Genomic DNA, 22039 nt, shown 5'->3' with positions numbered 1-22039 from the left:
GGACCGGGACAATATGGATCTCAAAAAAGCGGCGCATCAGGTATAGTTATGTTGTGATTTGTTTCGTACTTTTACTAACATGGAACTTGAAGGTGCTTAGCTCATGTTATTCACCTTGCGACATGAACTGTCATCTCTTCATACAGCAGTGCCCCATACTATAATCCTGAGCATCAAGATTTGTCCGTCCCTCAAGTCCATGGCCATCGAGATGAAATTGGTCTCATACGAGCCATTGCAGTCAAGGTTTGTCATTTTCTTGAATTATTTGAGTATTGTTTGACCAACTGTATATCAGGCGCGATCCTCGGCTCAATGAAAGCAACTCTGGAAGGATATCCAGACCTGTGCACCTAACCCAAGCTCTGTTGTCTCGCAATTATTACTTGACATGCCCATCTGGTGGTCCTTGACTTATGTCATGCTTGACCGTTGTAGAGACTCATGCCTCTCATAGCCTGATATGGCAGTTTTCACTAGGGAGTACATAGCACAAACTTGTAGTGTCACTCTGTGCACTACCCACAGCTATCTCTATATGAGGCACAGCTTTCCCTTGCAACACGCGCCATGCGCGCCCACTTCCTGCACTTCACGATGTATATGCGCGCGCGCTTTCCCGTGCTTGATCTCCCTATAGCGCCAGCCATCCAGAAGCATCCATCCACTGTCCACCAAGCTCTCTAGTGCGTGTATTTCTGTTTCCCTTATTTACATATCATTCCACCTTTATTTTTATCATGGACCCTTACTTATATATATCTTTACATACTAGACCTTACTCGGTAGCGCTTCGGCTCTGCATGACAGCGCTTAGGTACCATATATAAGCGCCAGCACCCAACTTTACCTACTACTTACTACCTAGAAAGTCGCAGTAGAAATCTATTCCTTGACATCTTGCATCTCTCTTCTCTTGACTTGCATCATATCATCACTTAAGCTTAGTCTCACTCATTTCCGCATACCTGCGCACACTTTCCCACGCTTCGTGCCTTGCGTGCACCTGCGCTTTCTCGTGCTTCGCTTTAGTGCACACTTCTAGATCCTTGCTGCACTCGCTTCCCCTTTAGGGTCGAACACACTTGTCTTCTCAAGTATAGCAGACTAGGCAATGCGCAACCTACAACATTTACAGATACAGTCAGGAGCCTCGTTCACGCTTCACTGTGTTGTTGTTTCTACACCATGCTGAGAAGAAGAGACCTGTGTGTATGATAACATAAATGACGTATTGAAACTGACTAATGTTCTTTAGTATGTTGATACATTTGTCTACGAGCTTGGCCTTTGTGAGGCAAACCTTACAAAACGAGCCAAAATTGATCAATTGAAGCTGCACGAGGACGAGTGGGCTCGTATTACTTTATTTACATCTCTCCTAGCTGTGAGCTGGACATTTTCTCTGTAACTCAAGCTGATTATTACTTTAGCACACCGACAAAGCTCAGCAAAGTTTCTCATCTGATAGGGGAGCATCCCTTCACCTTGCTTTACCAGCCCTCGAGGCCTTACACAAGGCCTGGTTGACACATTCTGAGAATCCCAAGTATGAGTCATTTCATCGAGCCCTACAAGAAGGGATTGTGAAGATCCATGAGTATTATGACTGAAGCTCAGAGTGTGATGCATACATCATTTCAATGTGTAGGTGATCAGTGACTTGTAGTAGTGTTGACATTAACTGTATTTAGTGCTTGAACCGTCACAGAAGGACTCTCACATCAAATGTTTTTGGGGCAAGGCCATACATGCCAAGGCTCTCAAGGAGGCAGAATGAATGGTAGGTCTTCCATTTTCGAGATATGATATATGCTTACATCAAGACTAGTTTAAGGAAGAGCATATTAAGTTGTATGGTGAGCATGGTGTTCCGTCGTCACCAAAAAAGAAGTCTGGTAAGGTACATGCACTTCTTCAAGAGCTCTCTAGTGATGATGAGAGTGGTGATGACAAGCCGGAAGAGTTGGAAGTGGATCCCCAGCTGTCATGGCTAAGAGAATTCCACCTCTACCTTAACTCACCTACTCTAGTTCCCGATAACATGTCTATCATTAAATGGTGGGGGGTAAGGTATCATTTCGTGTCAACTGAATTGTTGTTGATCTAGCTTAATATTATAGGTGAATGTTTGTCAGTACCCTGTATGGGCATCCCTTGCCCGTGATCATTTGTCTATCATGGCTACAGTTTCGAGCAAGTGAGCTTTTTCTGCTGCAGCTCTGACTGTCACAAAACATTGTAACTGTTTGAAGGGTGATGTTGTGGAGGCAATTCAGGTGCTTCGCATGATGTATCAACGTGATTTGATCTTCCGAGAGACTCCTTCAACTTTAGAATTAGCATCAGAGGGACTGGATGATGGGGAGGAGGAGGAGGAGGACATTTCAGATGTATCAGGTGTTGAGTATTGAGTATCTAATTTTTCTGGTAGTGAAATAGATGTTTTGATACATTTTTGACTTGTAAGCCCTGGCCCAGGCCTGAGCCAAGCCCAAGCCTGGCCCAGGCCCTTCTAAAGGGCCTGGCCTGATTTTTGTCCAGGCCCGAGCCCTCTAAAGCCAGGCCCAAGCCCTGGCTTTCAGGCCAAGCCAGGCCCGATGCATCACTAGATGTGAGAGTCATGTCTGTCAGTACTTGTGACACTGACTAATTTTCAGCATTCACTTTGTCAGTGCCGCAAGTACTGAATATTTTTCAGTGTTCATTTCGTCAGTGCCGCAAGTACTGAATATTTTTGAACAGCAACTCAGTCTGCAAATCAGCGTCAGGCACAACAAGCGAGTCCCACCACTGCAAACATTCCCCCACAGTCAAAACGAACCTCCTCTCCGCTGGCCCTGACACAAGCCGCACCCAACGTGACGAAACTCCTATCTCCACTCAATCAGCCCTCTCATTCTCCCCCTTACCACACGCCTACTGGCTCATCAGGCGGTGAGAGTGTGACTGCAGTGTATGTGGACTACGTTTCATATAAGCGGGACTCATATCAATCTAATGGAAGCTCCTCCCTTAGGGTTCCCAGTCCGCCACCCACTGTGCAGAAAGCCATTGTCACCGACAATGCTCGTGTCATGCTGCCTGCGGTCAGCAAATTTGCAAGCAATACACCTCCCCTGCAGGCCATGAAGACCTGAACTCTCGACAAGTCGCTGCCTGTCCACAAAGAGCCAGAAGACAATATTGCAACCTCTAAGAACGGCAACGACTATGCTCATGGGAATGACTCTAATGAGGATGGTGATAATGACACTCTCATAGAAAATGACAATGACTTTCCCATCGACAGTAACAGAGACCACGACGGAGAACTAGAATTGTATACCCCATGCTCACCTGCTGCCAGCTTACCAGAACCATACTCTGCCAGGTAATACCCCACGCAGCCTGCAAATGCGCCTCTCAAGCCTCATAAAGCACCACCACAATGGCAGCACAGACCGTCTTGGCCTTCGAAGCTTCGATGCAGCCATCTTTGAAAAGCCTTCCACCAGGTTTACTAAGGAGTGCCGTGAGTTGCCTGCACTTCCAGTGATTATCACTTATTCATTGATGTTGTTTGCTCAGTTCCCTGCATTTCGGCACACGACATGCAGTCTTCATACATTTGCCGTTTCTGTTGTCAAGAAGTAGGCTTCTGTTTTTAGGACAAGTGGCAATGAAATACACTGTACATGTTCCAGCTCCTCATATGTATATATATCAACATTTACTCCGCCTCACTTTCATCTGTATTATACCCAGCACCATCAAAGGCTGGTTTCGCAAAACTGCTTCTGCGGTCAATGATAGTCCATTCCCTGTGACTCTTGACCATCCCTACAACTCCTTTTACATTCCATAGGTCGGTGATGATGCTGGCAAGGTTTCTTGAATAACGTGCTTCCTCCTTGGTAGCATTCCTACCCTCGGTCTGACATGGTCGAATGAGCACAAGCAGAAGAGTTTTGCCAGCAAGCCCTCGCCACTGAGTGTCGTTTGACAATGAGAAAACCAGTATTTTCTCGAGATGACCATATTGCACCAACTGAACCACGTGAAGAGCTCCATTTACACGGTCTTCATATTCATGTTCGTACTAAGTAACCTTGTCAACTTTGGAACTAATGTGTGATATAGTAGACTCACTCGAACTTATGACGAGTTCCTCTGCTTTTTGGATGACCTGGTGGCACTGTGCGTCCGAATACTGTCTCCGCCATTTTGGATACGAACTTTTTTCCAGAGTGCCATCACAGCTGGGAGACGTGCAACAATCACCCCTCGCCTTCCGCCAATAAGTTGCCTGAAATACAATGCAACTTTAACCCACTCATCATGGTCAGGTTCATATGAAGTCACTCGAGGGGGATGAAGAACATAAGCATCATCTGGTAGGACTGTTTATGTTGTTATCTCAAGTCATTGGACGGTGACTTACAATCTTTGAAAACAGTCTCATGCATTGTTAGCTGGGACCAATCCCTCCGAATACTTACTCCTGGACATCATACCGAAGGACCACTTGCTGAAGGTACGTCATATATAGAACTTCTTTGTTAAGGTTTCCCCAAGGCTGAACTCTTGACTTTAGTGCTATTTTGAATTTTTGACAATAGCGCTCCAGGAAAAATGACCATGTGGTCCACACGGGTCCGCATCGACAAATGTCATCAGCAATATGAAGCATTCCGTGAATTGGAAGAGTGCAGGCTGGTAATCTTGACTTGTCATGCTGATAGTAGTACCTTATAATGATATCAGCCATGTTCTACCATGTCCTGCAATAGACTGCTTACTTTTTATACTTGACTACCCAGCTTGCAATTCACTGTTCCAATTCATCAATCTCCGCATGCATGATTGAGAACTGTAGTGTTTTTTTCATGATCCAAACTAACTCGCAAAGATGCTTGTGGTATTTTGTGTTCGGAAAACGATTACGCAGGAGTGTTGGGGCAAGGTAAATGATCCAGAATGACCATGATTCTGCTGTGAAGTTTGAGTGATCATCCACGATATTGCTGAGGACTCGAACAAATGTAGCAGGAATGTTTGCGATTGCAGCGGCAGTTTCTGCTCCAATTTCAGTCCATATATGATCAACTATCTCATAATCTTCTTTTCCAGCATCCATACCCTTGAATTTTCCAGTCCAGTGCTTGACAAGCATCAGGACAATATTCTCAAGGAAGACGTGCATCCATTCCCAAGGAAAGGACCTGGCAAAGTCCATTGACCCTACTTGCCGCCTGTCAGAAAGGTGAAGGTGGCCTGCGCGGAGACCATTTTTCTTGCCAATCCTCTCCTTCTCCGCAGCAGTGTCTGCTTCATCCATCTCTTGCAGTACCTCTTCAAAATAAGCATGGCTGCAAAGGGGGAGCTGAAGGGGGTCCCAGTGTAGGTTCGGAGTATTAAGTTGAGTAGGGTGAGTTAATGGGACGTAGTAATTAGTCTTATTTGCAGACTTATTTCGAACACCAGTGATCAGACATGACCGACATGGTGCAAAGCCATTATGGCCACGTATTTCCAGTAGTTTTTCTATCGCAAGGATATCACCGAGCTTGAAAATGTTGTAGGCATGGAGCCAGAACATTTGCTTCCCAAGGCTATCAAAGGTGAGTGCGCCATTGGCGAGTTTGGCACACTCATTCTCAAATGGGACAAGGAAGGATGCAATATCTTTTGGAGATTTTGGTCCTGGAATGACTCCAAGGCAAATCAGATGTTCGTGGTGGGTGCGCATAGTGGGGGGAAAGTTATAGATCTGGATAAGGATTGGTGTTGCAGAAGGCCCCTTGCGATATCGTCCAAACAGTAGATATCCATCAGTTGCTAAGGAAAATGCAATGTCATTTTTTCCAGAGAAGTACTTATAGTTTTTCTGAATGCCATCCACCAGCACAAACTTGTCCTGGAGAGACTGATAGATCTCACCATCAAAGACATCATTGATGGTATGGGGGCTGCTGTCATATTGATGGCAGTATAAGAGTTTTTCCACTGTATCTTCTTGGGCAAACAGACCCTGCAATTGAGGGACCAGCGGCATGTAGGAAAATTGACGTCTAGGCTTCCCTTGAACATCAAAATGTCTTTCTCCACAGAAGTCACATAGATCACTGACTGTATCTTGCAGTATATGCAATGCAGGAATTGATACAGCAATCTATTTTCATGGGCATGATGATAGTAAGTCCCTCGAAACGCTTGAGCATTTTATACTCAGAGTCGATGTCCATCTTGTGACTGAACTTTTCTCGCAGTTCATTGAACATTGCACGTGGCATATGACTCTTGATGCGGAGACTGTGAGCATGGAGGTTATCTCTATCCTGCTCTGTCAACAAGGTATTGCCTGTATTTAATCTCTTTTGTTACTAGTGAATACTTTCTAGTAGTGATTAAACTCACGAAGTGAATAATGCAGTGCCTCAATCTCAGCATCTACACGGCCACCTCTCAAATCTAACTCGTCTATACCATCATTTTCCTCTTCTTCATCATATGGAACAATTTTGTCTGCGTGACTCAGATTACTCGCAGTATCTTCATCAGACTCCTGATCTGAATGGTTCGGGCTTGGGTCTTCATCATGCTCGCTCATGCTCACATCACCAGGTGCATTGGATGCGTGAATCTCAGGCTCTAGATTTATTGTCTGTGGATCTTCCGATGATTCCGTGGGGGAAACGGAAGGTGATAGATTGATAAGTTTTGCTTTTTTGTAGTGACAGAGTCGCTGGCGATAACTGAGAAGGCATCCACGTTCCCTGCATTCGAGAGAGCAATGGCAATACTTTCTTTTTTTGTTGGACATTATGGAAAATAAATGACAGTATCAAGTAATGTTCAAGCAAGTAATCGTTGTGAGGAAGTGGTGAAAGCGTGATCAGTGGTGAAACCATTGTACATCCAGGAACAGTGTCCTACAATTGTTCTAGCATCACATTTTAGGGAAAACAATCTCCATTCTGGATGTGCATACAATGCATATCACGTGAAGTGTCAATTTCAAAGATTCGGAGGGTCAGAAGGTACAGTTTCCCAATTGATAGTATTGGTAGAAAGAGATGTGCGTGGAATTTGGAGGCTGATGGCAGGAGTGTACTTGAATGACATAAACGAGCGAAGGCAGTACACATCGTGCTCAACTTTTCCAGCCCGAATCGACATTTTGCTCCAAGTCTTTCATGAGGTCCTTAGCGAACAGACTAATGACGTCCTTGACAATATTCTCAGCTCCCGCGGCAATGTACTGAGGATCCACACCCAATTCCTGGGCATGGAAGTCTCCTCCGAGTGAGGCAGATATCTCACCGCTAGGTTCACCTCAGCCCTATTCATCATCATCATGTTCAGTTCAAAGGTAACCAAAACAAAAGCAGAACTCACTCCTTCGGCATACCAGTAGAACTACGAAGCTGTGTGAACATATCATATGTATATTTCATGAACTGGTATCTGTCTGTCATGGGCAAGCGTCAGTGGTGGTCCTAGCCCAGTGGAATGTAAATCTCACAGCCTGAGTATGAGACAGATCAGATGAGTGAAAATCGGCTTCAGCAGGTTCACTGTCATTCTAAGGCGAGGGCGGGTGAAGATGCGAGGGCGGGGAATATGCGAGGCCGGGTGAGATTGGGAGGCCGGGTGAGAATGTGAGGGTGGGTGAAGATGCGAGGGCAGGTGAGAATGCGAGGGCAGGTGAGAATGCGAGGGCAGGTGAAGATGCGAGGGCGGGTGAAGATGCGAGGGCAGGTGAGAATGCGAGGGCAGGTGAAGATGCGAGGGCGGGTGAAGATGCGAGGGCAGGTGAAGATGTGAGGACGGGTGAAGATGTGAGGATGGGTGAAAAGGTCTGATGTTGTGCAGAGGTCATCGATGACCGGTGCATACGCTCCCCATAAATGCGGGAGGTGAAACACTGTGGGACGACATGTAAAGAGAATGCAACGAGGATGCCACTTGGGATAACTTAAAAAGTGCACCTTGATGATTCTCTCTGACACCAGGCAAATTCACCAGCTGCTCAATACTGCATCGCTTGAGGCGACAGGTTGAGTGGTACTGTCTGGTGCTAGAATTGGCAAAGGCAAAGGTGTAGGGCAGCATCTGGTGCTAAAATTGGCGAAGGTGAAGGCATAGGGCAGCATCTGGTGCTAGAATCGGCGAAGGCGAAGGCATAGGGCAGCATGAAACGCCCAGAGGCACAGAGGGTGTCGAAGCACTTGGAGGCTCGGTGAGGGAGGAGCGCTGGAGTGTGCCAAAGGAGAGATCAAAGAAGAGTTGGATATGGAGGACCTGTATGCGGGAGAATGAGTTTGAGGGGATGAATGATGAAATGAACATAAAATGTACCTGATTCACTGTATGTATTCAATCTTGGTAGTGTGGGCATTCCTTGGGGATGATGCAGCATCTTGCAAGAGGGTGAGAATGTGAGGTTGGGTGAGAATGCGAGGGTGGGTGAAGATGCGAGGGCGGGTGAAGATGCGAAGACGGGTGAAAAGGTCTGATGTCGTGCAGAGGTCGTCGATGACTGGCGCATACACTCCCCCATAAATGCAGGAGGCGAAACACTGTGGGACAACATGTAAAGAGAATGCAACGAGGACGCCAACGCCAGCTGTGAGAACGAGTGTGGGGCTAAGCTGCTTGACATTGTATGCAACAAGGAGAGTGCAGCAGGAGAGCGTGTGGTTGATGCCACAGGAGGCGACTGCATGGCTGATTGGCTCAGCGCCATGTGGGATGACTCCTCTGGCAAAGTGTCAGATAACTTTTGCAGATGGTGCACTGCGTTGTGGATATGGTTTCGTAGTTCCTGCGCTTGCTGGGGTTTGTAGGTGTTGTAGCCCATGGGCCAGCATAGGGTCACTGCACCACCATGAATGAATAGGCGGATTTGGCAACTGAACTCTTGTAAGATGAGTAAGGAGAGTTCACTGAGGAGGGTGAGGAGGAACTCCCTTCCATGGGCTGCAGCCATTGAGCAAGCTTAGGGTTAGGGTTAGGAGTTCGCACCTGCGCAAAGCAAGTTTTTGGGGGCAAGTTGGAGAACTTGTACATCTCACAGTACTAGTACAACTTGCTACACCCGAACCATTGGCATCCATGCCAGCTTCCAAGCTGCACTGTATGTATTGCCTCCAGTTTGGAGCTGAACAAGTTGTATTCGTATGTGTGTACATACTTAGAATTCAACCAGTCTTGGTGAAAATTTTGGTTGTAATGATCACGTGACCATTAACACAACCAAACATTGGCTTCGGTTGATGCAAACAACACATAAATAACCCCTACCACTTACCACTAACCATGCCTCACACACAGACTATTAACAAGCCTTCTCTAGGAACCAAGAAGAAATTCCGAGCACTACAGAGGCAAGTTGATGCCAATGAGCGGGAGGTACAACACATGATGCGTAAGTCCTATGTTAGCACTAGTCAAATGTCCTAACTGCGAAAAATCTAGGTGAGAAAGAGGCCTGCAAGAAACTCAAGGCGTGTCAGAAGAAGGGCGCAATTATGTGTCCTGATGGCACTGCCGGACAACATTTCAATTTACAGCACGCTATGAATCTGGATGATAGGGATACCGTGTATAAGAAAATTTGAGTAAGCATTTTTTTTCTATCTGTGTGGATTCTCACAGACATTATGAGGTACAAGATCATCGAAATCGCCAAGGATAATGGTCTACACCTCGAGACCACCATTAGATACCAGCTGCCAATGCTGCTAGGCACATTGGTACATATTTTTTGTTCTCCTACATGCATATATGCGCTAATGATACTAATAGGCCATGCTTGAAATCCCATACCTCACACACTTTAAGGATGGCTGGCCCATCAAAGATTTTTGGCAACAATTCTTACGAAATCATGCCAACTATAGGAGAAGGATGGGTTATGATGCGCCCAGCTCAAACAAGGTATGTAACAATGGCCTGTCATTTGACCATTGACTGTTCATTTTATATAGATTACACTCTCAAGCCATAACAAGTTGACTTGGACGCATACATCCACCGGCTGTGCGAAGTTGCCAGCTCCTGCAGCTCACTCTGACTCAGATGATAGTAGCGAGACGGACCCTGGATCAGATGAAGAATTGGACTCCGAGGAGATTGGGCCAGGAAGTGAGGGAGGTCTGCCTGCTGATATTGCAGAGCTCTTCAAGAAATGGGTCGAGGATTTTTTGAGTGAGCTGCACTCATATTATGTTGCTTGGCTGCACTTACGGCCCTTCAGAAGCCAGACGGGCAAAGGAGGCACTCCAAGCACCTCACACTGACCCTCAGGTAAACAAAAGGCCCACGACAGCAGCCAAGACTCGTATTAGCAGTACATCCAAAGTCACAAGAACCAGTAAGAAGGCCAAGACCATGGCTCCACAGCCTCGTAGTAGCGGTGAGACTGCCATGGCAACAACACCAGTAAGTGACCTCGACAAACCCATGTGTAACTTACCTCCATGATCTGGTGTTGGTCAGCCACAAGTCCAGGCTCCTTCGACATCGTCATCGAAGACAGTGTTGAAGATTCCTTTAAAGGTATGCCCTTTCGTGCATTTTTTAATCTCAAATGTGTAGCCTGCCCCTAACCACACCCCCAGCCTATCAAACCCAAAGCAAAGACCTCATCCGAGTCAGCATGTCATGATGTTCATGAAGACACACCAGTACCGCATTCTGGATCCCAGCACAGCGAAGACATCCCAAAGTTCTGCCCAGATGACGATTGTGAAGACCATGTCCCTCCTGTCCTGTCAGCCGAGCTTGTCAAGTTGTTCCATGACCATGCTGCCTTCATTCAGCAGGACGGTGATGACACTTGCAACGTCCTTCGGACTACGCTCTACATTTGTTCTGCCATCAAATCTGAGAACCATCTGGCACACCGACATCGAGATATCGCTTTGTGTGGTTGGCCGGTATCACCTGATTTTGTTGCACTAAATGATTTTACATGGTCATTGGAAGCTGATATCGCTGCACTCATTTCAGATCGAGGTGTTCGAGCTGAACATATCGTCTGGAAGTCATTTCTCAACTGTCTTTCCCAGTATTACAAAGAAAATACTGAGGAGGCGTGTCTTCATGCGTTCACAAGGGACAGGAAAGGTGCCTCTTCTTCAATTTACATTTTTTCAACAGCCAGCTTGTGAGTGTCATACTTGGCTTTTGACAATTGCTGGTAACTTTCATTCTTGCAGCTATGGTCCAAAAGGAGAGCACATCATTGCTTATGCGCTTGAAGGAATGTTTTGGACATCAACTCTCCCGCTCAACGCCATTCGCCCACTCGACGTCAAAAAGTTCACAGACTTTATTCTCATCCCATATGTCGCTACTAGTGCAATTGCACACAGGTTCGGCATCACCATCGCAGAAGCTCACACCATTCGGCTAGATAGTAGATCAGCTGGAATCGACTTGCATCCTGCTCTTGACTCAGACGAGGAACTAGACCAGATCTACAGGACCAACATCCAGCGCTCAAAGTCCAACACCAGAGTTGCTATCCATGACAACCAGTCTAGTAAAGGTGGTCCGCCAAGGTTGCGCCGGGCAACAGTTCAGCTCATAGAGGTGCTTTCATTTATATTTTCAGACATTCACTGACTGTCTATCCATCACAATGAACAGGCTACACTTCCACAACCTGGACCATCTCAACATCCCAATGTCACGCGGTCCTCTTCTGACTGCCCAAGTCAAGAATGCTCAACTACAACTTCCTGTCCACCAGACAACACACTCTCTCAACTGACTCCACTACCACCAGTGAGTGCTATTATGCTCATGTATCCTTACCAGACTTCTTTTTTGGTGACGACGGAACACCATGCTCACCATACAACTTAATATGCTCTTCCTTAAACTAGTCTTGATGTAAGCATATATCATATCTCGAAAATGGAAGACCTACCATTCATTCTGCCTCCTTGAGAGCCTTGGCATGTATGGCCTTGCCCCAAAAACATTTGATGTGAGAGTCCTTCTGTGACGGTTCAAGCACTAAATACAGTTAATGTCAACACTACTACAAGTCACTGATCACCTACACATTGAAATGATGTATGCATCACACTCTGAGCTTCAGTCATAATACTCATGGATCTTCACAATCCCTTCTTGTAGGGCTCGATGAAATGACTCATACTTGGGATTCTCAGAATGTGTCAACCAGGCCTTGTGTAAGGCCTCGAGGGCTGGTAAAGCAAGGTGAAGGGATGCTCCCCTATCAGATGAGAAACTTTGCTGAGCTTTGTCGGTGTGCTAAAGTAATAATCAGCTTGAGTTACAGAGAAAATGTCCAGCTCACAGCTAGGAGAGATGTAAATAAAGTAATACGAGCCCACTCGTCCTCGTGCAGCTTCAATTGATCAATTTTGGCTCGTTTTGTAAGGTTTGCCTCACAAAGGCCAAGCTCGTAGACAAATGTATCAACATACTAAAGAACATTAGTCAGTTTCAATACGTCATTTATGTTATCATACACACAGGTCTCTTCTTCTCAGCATGGTGTAGAAACAACAACACAGTGAAGCGTGAACGAGGCTCCTGACTGTATCTGTAAATGTTGTAGGTTGCGCATTGCCTAGTCTGCTATACTTGAGAAGACAAGTGTGTTCGACCCTAAAGGGGAAGCGAGTGCAGCAAGGATCTAGAAGTGTGCACTAAAGCGAAGCACGAGAAAGCGCAGGTGCACGCAAGGCACGAAGCGTGGGAAAGTGTGCGCAGGTATGCGGAAATGAGTGAGACTAAGCTTAAGTGATGATATGATGCAAGTCAAGAGAAGAGAGATGCAAGATGTCAAGGAATAGATTTCTACTGCGACTTTCTAGGTAGTAAGTAGTAGGTAAAGTTGGGTGCTGGCGCTTATATATGGTACCTAAGCGCTGTCATGCAGAGCCGAAGCGCTACCGAGTAAGGTCTAGTATGTAAAGATATATATAAGTAAGGGTCCATGATAAAAATAAAGGTGGAATGATATGTAAATAAGGGAAACAGAAATACACGCACTAGAGAGCTTGGTGGACAGTGGATGGATGCTTCTGGATGGCTGGCGCTATAGGGAGATCAAGCACGGGAAAGCGCGCGCGCATATACATCGTGAAGTGCAGGAAGTGGGCGCGCATGGCGCGTGTTGCAAGGGAAAGCTGTGCCTCATATAGAGATAGCTGTGGGTAGTGCACAGAGTGACACTACAAGTTTGTGCTATGTACTCCCTAGTGAAAACTGCCATATCAGGCTATGAGAGGCATGAGTCTCTACAACGGTCAAGCATGACATAAGTCAAGGACCACCAGATGGGCATGTCAAGTAATAATTGCGAGACAACAGAGCTTGGGTTAGGTGCACAGGTCTGGATATCCTTCCAGAGTTGCTTTCATTGAGCCGAGGATCGCGCCTGATATACAGTTGGTCAAACAATACTCAAATAATTCAAGAAAATGACAAACCTTGACTGCAATGGCTCGTATGAGACCAATTTCATCTCGATGGCCATGGACTTGAGGGACGGACAAATCTTGATGCTCAGGATTATAGTATGGGGCACTGCTGTATGAAGAGATGACAGTTCATGTCGCAAGGTGAATAACATGAGCTAAGCACCTTCAAGTTCCATGTTAGTAAAAGTACGAAACAAATCACAACATAACTATACCTGATGCGCCGCTTTTTTGAGATCCATATTGTCCCGGTCCCTTGCTTTATCCGACGTGCCAATTCATCAAGCATTGTGTCATCATTCGAGGCATTGTCACATGTAATGTGGCCAATCTAATACCCTGTGAGCACAGCGCACCAATATTTCGACACCTTACCTTATGAGCAATGCCCACTATCTTGAACAAAGCCTGCCAAAGACATTGTCCATTGTGGGAGTTATTCAGTTGCGTGAATCCAAGGACGGCACATTCGAGCTGCCAGATACCAGGTGATGTTTCCTCGATCCAGTGGCCAGTAGCAGCAAAATAGCCATCAGCATTACTGGCCTGCCATGCATCGCATGTCAGGTTGACAGTGCCAGACACAAGCTTGCTCTGTTTGCAACATCAGTATGAAACATTAGATAATACAAGGGAAAACTTGCATTGAGGCGTTCTTTTAACTTCATCATCTGCTTCTTGAACAAATTGATAATTTCGCAGTGTGTAGTGTTACGATTTGGCAGAACAACACCGCTCATAGCACAAGCTGCTACAGCAATCATCTTCTGAAAGCTTGGATGATTGATTGCTTGAATAGGCTGCAAAACAATCAAAAATCGCTGTGAATACAAGGAATCAACACCTACCTGGCTAGTGGAAATTAGCCACTCAATAGCAGCTTCACAAAAGACTGTGTCTGTGTATGGGACAACAACCTTACTGGAAGGATTTTCTTGCAGATGGCCGTCGAGACTCGTTTGCTGCGCATTCGCAATAGCAACTGCTGTTTTGCATTCCTTGATATCTTGAGGCAACATCGACTCAAAGTTATTAGTCTTGCACCATTGACAATAATTATTCTGTAGTAAATGTTAAAGCATCAAGTATCAAAATGAAAAACCAATGTACTGAATGCTGGAATGCAATATGGCGTTGACACGTTGATGTATCGCTAACAATCTGGCATGGGTACCCTTTCTTTCTGCAACTCTGTCAGTGGAGATAGTGAAGAAAGAATATGTACTTACTTGCATGACTCGCAGTCTCAGACTGAACGTGTTTTCCCGTCCTTGGCCTTGTGTGCATAAGGTTTGCCAAAAAACGCACTGACATCGGAGCCCCTCTCCTCGTGTCGAAGTACAGGCGTCATTGATATGTCCTGTACATTGATGTCGGACAGAAATTCGTCCGTGGCTGCAGGTGTCGTGTGGCGAGTACTTGGAGTCTCTTCTGTTAGTTGGTAGGGAGGTTAAGTTATAGAACAAGTAAATAAAAATACATACCTGTGTCATCAATGAGAGAACGGGTGTCATCCATAAATGATGGATTGTGAGCCCGACAAAGGTGTTTGCCTATAGAATCATTGAGAGAGTAAGTATACAAATGCAGAGGCTGCAACATACCTTTGTGGCCTGCCGCTTTGTCTTCTTCACTCGATAACTCCGCTAATTCTTCTCTCGATGAAGGGGTCCAGTCTGCATCCGCCAAAGTGCGCTTGCCAGCATTTCTCGAGTTGGTGCTGATTTTATGGCTGCTGAGTTCTGGTGTTGCGGTGTTGTTAGAGTCGGTAAGGCAAGATGATGAAATGATAGTGCGCTTTGCTCGCATGGTGACAGTGACAGGTGTGTCATCATCAGAGATCACTGTGGGAGGCATCAGTACACTCGCATTCTGCCGGTAGATCAGTCGCACGAAGAATCACTCACCGGTGGCGCATAAACTGTAAGTCATGATGGAATATGCCGTTGATGTTTCCAAATTGGGAAGCCTGGGCCTGAGCTCCAGGCTTGGGCCTGTCCAACTTACAGGCCAGGCCCTTACCTTGGGCCTGGCTTTGGCCTGACCTACGAGGGCTCGGCCCAAAGGGCCTCAGGGCCTCAGGCCAGGCCCAACGCATCACTAATTGTGATGTGAGCCCATAACCATCGCTCTTGAGTCTCAGCTAATAGTGCATCACCTTGTCTTTGAACTGCTCACCTTATGCCAATGGTGCTGCAGCTGTGTCCTGCTCTCAGCTAGTGTGTGATCTCGTCTTTGATATGCCTTGTCCTTGCTCATTTTCACTTGTCATCCCTCATTCTTTGTCGTCCTCATGAGCCTCTACAACCGCCTTCACAAACCTCTACAACCACCCTCTTGAGCCTCTACAACCACCCTCGCAAACCTCTACAACCATCCTCCTTTAGGTCAACCACACTGATCCAAGTTGGTCCCCACTGCGTGCAAGGAATGATAGCTAGTTGAGAAGGGGTGAAGGGGAAGAAAAGGGGGAAGTGGGGTAAAACTCAAATAGACCTCTGGACGCAAGTGTATTATTCAGCCCAAGGGGATTGCTACTGAGAATGATTCCTCTATGTAAAAAGTGGAGGGAAATCACAGAAACTAATAAGGGGGGTTGAGAATGGATGGAATGTGAAGGCTAGCACAATGCGATGCAAGCATGAGTGAGCTGCCATTGATGCGGTGCGAAGTGAGGTTGAGCAGCCGAAGATACGTTAATGCGTGATAAAGCATGGTCGTGCAGAAAAGAATATGTTATGGCAAAGCGGTGGAACAATGAAGACGGTGGGTTCATAAGTAGCGCAACGGCTACTGAAGCAAAGAACCGATGGGATAACGCGGCCAGTCGATAGATATGCGCGGCGGTCAATACAAAGTTTAGATTTTAGATTCAGACGGTAATGCTTGCAAGTAGGCAATGTCATGGGTATCCAGCACCCACTGTGGGTCGTGGGTGTGGGTACCCAGGGGTATGGGTGGGGGTAGGCACTTATGATACCCACACCCCTACTCACACCCACACGGTGGGTATGTAGGCAAAAAAAATATCTTTGCACTGTGATATGTGATTCAACTTTGTCAAATATGCTAGTAGTGGTCTCAGTGAATGGTATGCCTAGGTTGAATAGCCAACAACTTCATTTTCAATAATACTATCTTTGTCATCTATGTTGATTCCATTTATCATGTTACATGTAGACTATAGAAACATAACTTTGAACTTTGGTTCAGTAGTGTTCAATCCATATGTTACTGATATGTCAACTAATTGATAAGATAAACTAGCCATAGACTCACCTTAAATAGCACTACAATTTTCATCAAGATACATAATGATAATAACAATTTATGTTTGGCTAAACTCATCAATATGTATTTTTACTTTGCTCAAATTACTACTGATTAACAAAATAAGACTCACAACAGACTTGTCTCAACTAGTATTACAAGGATAATGTCAACTTTTATTTTTGCATTTTTCAGAGACTTACTGGTGTTGGGTTTTTATTTAGCTTTATCTCTCTCAAATGACTGCTAATTAACAAGGTGAGACTAGCAATATATTTGTCTCCAGTATTACTACAACATTCATTAAGATATCTAAGTGTGTAGTACCAATCGTTCATGTCGTACCTATGGGTATACCCTCTATGGGTGTGGGTATGGGTAGCCATCCCTGGTACCCACAAATAAACCCACACCCACCAGTGTGGGTGTGGGCTTTTGGTGGGTGTGGGTGGGGGTATCACCACAGATACCCATGGGTATACTCACATCATTCCCTACATGCAAGTGGATGATAGATTCTATGTGGGAGGTAAGAAAGACACATGAAATTTGTAAGTACCAGTATATATGAGAATGCACTGAAGCACTATTTGGAGCTGAGTATGTAGTGGTTGTAGGTAATAAGGGTCTGTGATGAAAGTAATAGAGATATAAACGAAATAGCATCGGAAATATGGTCAGCCTATTCCAAAACAAGTGAAATACACACCAATAGACCAGCCGGAGGACATGGATAGAATGGGATAAGGACGTGCGATGGAGCCGAGTAAAAGCTGTTACGGCCTGATACATGTGTGCAAGCCGTGGCCATTGGCCAATAACAGAAAAGATGCGCGCCATGTTAGCGTTAGCACACGCAACACGAGGACCTGTGGGACGACACAAAAATAGCCTTTACGAGGCCACAAGGACTATAAGTCCTACACTGCTGTTCGCCATTTGTGAGTGTATTGATCCTTCTTTGAGTTCAAGCCACACTGATCGAAGTTGTTGCCCGCCATTTGCAGTTCATGAATCTGTCAATCCTCCTTCTACTCGAGCCATGCTGATTGAAGTTGTTGTCTGCCGTTTGCAGCATGTCGATCCTCCTTCGAGCTTGAGCCATGCTCCTGGTGAGTTTTTTTTAAATTGAACTCATATATACTACAGCTAATAACATCTCACGAGTCACGCCAACTTTCCTCCACTGCACCCTCTCACACCCTCTCAGACCTCTACTGCATCCTCTCGTACATCTCGCACACCCTCTCGTACATCCTGTGCACCCTCTTGCACCCTCAGACCTCCACTGCACCCTCTCATACATCCAGCATACACTCTTGCATCCTCCCTCATACCCTCTTGTATCCTCTCTTGTACCCTCTCACATCCTCCCTTCATACCCTCTCATATATCCAGTGCATCCTCTCGCATCCTCCTTCATACCCTCTCATACAGTATATCCACTGCACTCTCTCGCACCCTCTCTCGCACCTACAATGCACTGTTCAGGGATGTATTAAATGCATAGTCACGACTCACAACCCTCCTCATGCCTATCCTCATTGTCTAGTTGCTCTGTTATGACCACCTACCCTGCTTACATTGGTAGCTACTAGTGATGTGCAGGCCCGGCTCGGCCTGAAAGCCCCGGCTTGGGCCCGGCTTTTGGGGGCTTGGGCTTTGCAAAACCTCAGGCCGAGCCGTGGGCCAAAGCCAGGCCAAAGCCGCGGCTCGGCTTGGGCTCAACGACGGCTTTCAAAAACAAAATGACTCAAAATTCAATATAAGTAACAGTCGAGTCCTACAGCACTTTGTCGTCGTCCACCAAATCAACATCAGACTCTTCCTCCTCCAAAATCAATGTATCCCACCCCTCATCATCTTCATCGATTTCTTCGACACTTGCCCATTTGCTGGTGGTTTCAGGTGTGGTGGTGTCGACGTTTGGTGCAGGAGCAGGCAGGATGGGTGCTTGTGGTGGTTCAGTGGCCGGAGGATGGGTGTCATCGGTGGTGCACTTCAACACCTCTGCAGCATGAAAGGACAGGTTGAGAGGGGAGAGCTGCCTTCTCGGAGTGCTCCAGGAGTGCAGTGGTCGGTTTGACTTTGCGCACTGGATGCACTACACATTGACTTGTCGTCACTGTCTGTATGGACCGTTCCAACCATTAGAGTTTTTCAAGTTAGAGCAAGGGTAGCGACGTACCAGTACCATAGCCATGAATCCCTTTTATCCCACTACAAAGGATCAAGATCGTGATGAAAAAGTATACTTCGAACACAAAGCAACATGAGATAGAGTAACATCAATGGTGCAAAGCACAAAGATGGGCAACCCACCTTTGTTTCTGACGTATGAAGTGTTTGTTGTTGGATTTGCGCGAAGAGACTAGAGTATGAGTGGTATGAGATATACTCAAGTAGTCCTCGATGAGCGAGATATATGTCAGCCCAAGGGGATTGCTACTGAGAAGGTTCTCTAAGTGTATAAATGGAGGGAAACACTGGACTGGGTGCTTTGTCAAGCCTGGTAAGGTGCGTGACGATGAGCGAAGTGCTAGCAAGCGAAAGCAATGTGAAGCGCTGATGAGCGACGACGGCTGATGACAAGTGACAATGTGCGACTTATAATGGAAGCGCATGCTGAGCGGGAGCGGTGCACACGTGCGGGTGGTGGAGTGCAGGGACTCTTAATGAGTCAGAAAACTAATTTGGCAGAGTTTCTAGTAATGTACGGCAGTGGCGCTTGTATTGTACTTAGATACTTTAGATTTATGAGAGAGAACTTTAGACTTCGAGTCCAATGATGTGCGGGCAGAAAGATAATCATTATACAGTTTAGACACGCATATATATACTAAGTAATTCTAAGCACTGTCAAGTGCTAAAGCGAACCAAGAAGCGAAACAGATACAAGATAATATGTAATGTAAGGGTCCATGATGGAAAACATATGAAATATGGTCATAAGTGCCGGAGATATGTCAGAATAAATGAAAATGAAATCGGAATATGCACCAACAAACCAAACAGACATGGAATGGATGGACGGAGGATGGGCGATGGAACCGAGGATGCACACACAGATGCGTGACTGAAGTGCTCATGCAAGTGAGCGGCCGACGAAGTGCTTGAACACGCTAAGAGAGATATGGGTTGCGCTATATTAGGAAGTGATAGAGACATTGGGAATTTAGGTCCCTGCAAGGCCACAGAGATATTAGTCTCTACATCTCATAGCTTCTGACTGTCCCCAGTCAGCGAGTATAGGGGGAATGGACTTGGTGAATTTTCGACGAGGAAAGTCACAAGTCATGTGATTGTGGGCGGAATGCGCCAAAAGCGTATGTGGAATGGTCCACCAGAGTCTTGCGAGTCGTGGATTGTGGGCGTCATTGTGCTGACATAATGTGGTTCGTTTCGGGCATAAAAGAACTGGCCTTGTGTCACACTTCTCTTCTTCAATTCAATACTTCATTGTGTCTTTGCGATAATCTCTTCCTCCTACCACTATGTCCTCCGTTATCTTCAATCCATCTATGCTTACTGCTTCGCCTTCTCCCTCTCCTGAGCCCAAGGAGCGCCTGCAAGAAGGTGGCAACATGTCGACAAATGACGCCACTCTCGATGATCCAACCCCGAAGGAGCCGGAGGAAACTGAGGCCAATCGCATCCAGCATGCTTGGACGGTGATCCTTACAATGATGCATGCTTGTCCAAAGATGCATCCTCCTCGAGCTGAGCTCTTGGAGGAACAAGAGTCATGGCTGCGCGACTGGAATGCAGTCGTGGTGAGTTTTTCTTCTTGTCATGCAATACTTATGTTTCTGATCGGTTCTTTTCTAGGCTGATATGAACTCTGTTTTCGAGCGGGCGCGTGCTGTGACTGTGCACGTGTCACTCAGAAATGCCAATATGGCTGACCTCGATGAGGGGAAAGCCACGGCAAAAATACTGATGAAGGCCGAGGAGTTGGTATTGACCGTGCGCCAGGTGCGCATTGCCAAGGAGAAAGAGGTGGAGACTTTGCGAGCAGCGGAAAAAGGAAAGGGGAAGGTGACCGAGCTGGAGGAGGGAACTTCTCCTGAAGTTTTGGACCTGGGGTGACCAGTGAGTGCATTCTTACTTTTTCTTTCATCTTTCCTTCTTGTGCTGACTTGTTGTTCTAGCGTTTCGGCGGTTGTATCACCACCACGTTGGTGACCACCTGCCCAGAAATTCCATGTGCGCAGTGTACCTTGATCAACTTCCCATGTGTCCTCAGCGACAATAACCTGAGGTGCAACAGCTGTACGAAGGCCAAGAAGGCCTGCTCCTTCAATCTGCCCTTCCTCCTGCCTTTTCTTTTACTAACTTTTCTTTTAGTCGCCGATAAGGCTAAGGACCACACACTGGCTGCGCCAAAGGTGATGACTCCTGTTCCTGTGCCTGTGCCTGTTGTTGTGCTGGCTGCTGGTTCCACTGCCGATGCTTCGCCCAACATTGGTGAGTCAGACATCGAGATCATTGGTGAGTCTACCACTGACGAGGGTGCTGCCGGTGGTTCTCGAACCATTGTCATACAGTGTGCGAAGCGCCCTCTCGCTTCATGACCAGCGCCAGCACCTAAACGCCCTCATCTCGACATAGAGGTGCAGCTTGATCAGGTGCGCATTGACAATTCCCAGTTGCGGATTCGGAATGCCGAATTGGAGGCTGAGGTGGCCAAATGGAAGGGTGTAGTTGTCGACATGTGTCAGCACAGCCGTGTGCAAGAAGCTGAGGTGATGGCGATGAGTAATCACATTTACTGTATGGGGCGCAACTGGGGTGCCTGGGAGAAGGAGATCACAGAAATGCTGGAGAAGTAGGTGGTCTTAGTTAGAATACTCTTAGTTTAGAACTTGTTTGTAGCACCAGCATGCTTGTACTATAGAGTCTCCCAGTGGAGCGGCGCCTGGTGCACCTTATAATTTGTCCTGTCACGTCCAGTCCGATGTCCAATTCCAATTCCAATTCCATGTCCAAATCAGTTCGCTGGCCTAATTAAGTAAGAAATATGAGTAAGTGCATGAAAGTAATATAGAGTCATAAGGAAAATATGGTGGTCATGCAAGCTGCGTGCTTGTCTTGTCTTTGTCGGGCGTCCTTTCACGTCTATTCCTTCACTATTCCCTGTGCGTTGCTTGATATTAGGTGCTGTCGGTGTATGGTCTATGAGTATAAATGGGCACGGCGCAGCTGCGCGCATTCAAAATAGAAAGTCTATGGGTGGTTATGTGCGCGCTTCTATAATAACTTATCTTTTTGTAATATATACTTGGCGGTTGATTATTTGCCGATCGGCTGTATAGGAT

General features: G+C 46.3%; 6 protein-coding genes across 6 annotated transcripts; 1 reads left to right on the top strand and 5 right to left on the bottom strand.

Moving 5' to 3' along the window:
- Positions 1–3712: 3712 nt before the first annotated feature.
- On the bottom strand, positions 3713–4750 carry F5891DRAFT_948301 (uncharacterized protein; the record flags this gene model as incomplete). The annotated part of the gene is given in 5 exon segments (XM_041374799.1): positions 3713–4081; positions 4100–4136; positions 4169–4373; positions 4424–4480; positions 4648–4750. 5 exon segments carry the CDS (start codon positions 4748–4750, stop codon positions 3713–3715), a joined length of 771 nt encoding a protein of 256 aa, XP_041228352.1.
- Positions 4751–4810: 60 nt separating this feature from the next.
- F5891DRAFT_900959 (uncharacterized protein) lies at positions 4811–5659 on the bottom strand (the record flags this gene model as incomplete). Its single annotated transcript, XM_041373463.1, has 1 exon — positions 4811–5659. A coding segment is annotated over one exon (849 nt), but the record flags the coding sequence as incomplete, so codon positions are not given.
- A 1908-nt stretch (positions 5660–7567) lies between these two features.
- Positions 7568–8974, bottom strand: F5891DRAFT_1213960 (uncharacterized protein; the record flags this gene model as incomplete). The annotated part of the gene is made up of 4 exons (XM_041369264.1): positions 7568–7949; positions 8008–8144; positions 8197–8286; positions 8333–8974. 4 exons carry the CDS (start codon positions 8972–8974, stop codon positions 7568–7570), a joined length of 1251 nt encoding a protein of 416 aa, XP_041228350.1.
- A 2234-nt stretch (positions 8975–11208) lies between these two features.
- F5891DRAFT_917850 (uncharacterized protein) lies at positions 11209–11475 on the top strand (the record flags this gene model as incomplete). The annotated part of the gene is made up of 1 exon (XM_041373740.1): positions 11209–11475. A coding segment is annotated over one exon (267 nt), but the record flags the coding sequence as incomplete, so codon positions are not given.
- A 3222-nt stretch (positions 11476–14697) lies between these two features.
- Positions 14698–15710, bottom strand: F5891DRAFT_978263 (uncharacterized protein; the record flags this gene model as incomplete). Its single annotated transcript, XM_041376778.1, has 6 exons — positions 14698–14882; positions 14936–15004; positions 15056–15323; positions 15359–15372; positions 15459–15594; positions 15630–15710. 6 exons carry the CDS (start codon positions 15708–15710, stop codon positions 14698–14700), a joined length of 753 nt encoding a protein of 250 aa, XP_041228348.1.
- Positions 15711–17927: 2217 nt separating this feature from the next.
- F5891DRAFT_978262 (uncharacterized protein) lies at positions 17928–18872 on the bottom strand (the record flags this gene model as incomplete). Its single annotated transcript, XM_041376777.1, has 6 exons — positions 17928–18095; positions 18147–18194; positions 18243–18256; positions 18305–18455; positions 18514–18731; positions 18818–18872. 6 exons carry the CDS (start codon positions 18870–18872, stop codon positions 17928–17930), a joined length of 654 nt encoding a protein of 217 aa, XP_041228347.1.
- Between the last annotated feature and the right edge of the window lie 3167 nt (positions 18873–22039).

Source organism: Suillus fuscotomentosus (genome assembly GCF_016647785.1).
Source record: "Suillus fuscotomentosus strain FC203 chromosome Unknown F5891scaffold_15, whole genome shotgun sequence".
NCBI lineage: Eukaryota > Fungi > Basidiomycota > Agaricomycetes > Boletales > Suillaceae > Suillus > Suillus fuscotomentosus.
The sequence above is the reverse complement of the archived record's forward strand: the minus strand, read 5'-3'. Positions and strand labels throughout refer to the sequence as shown.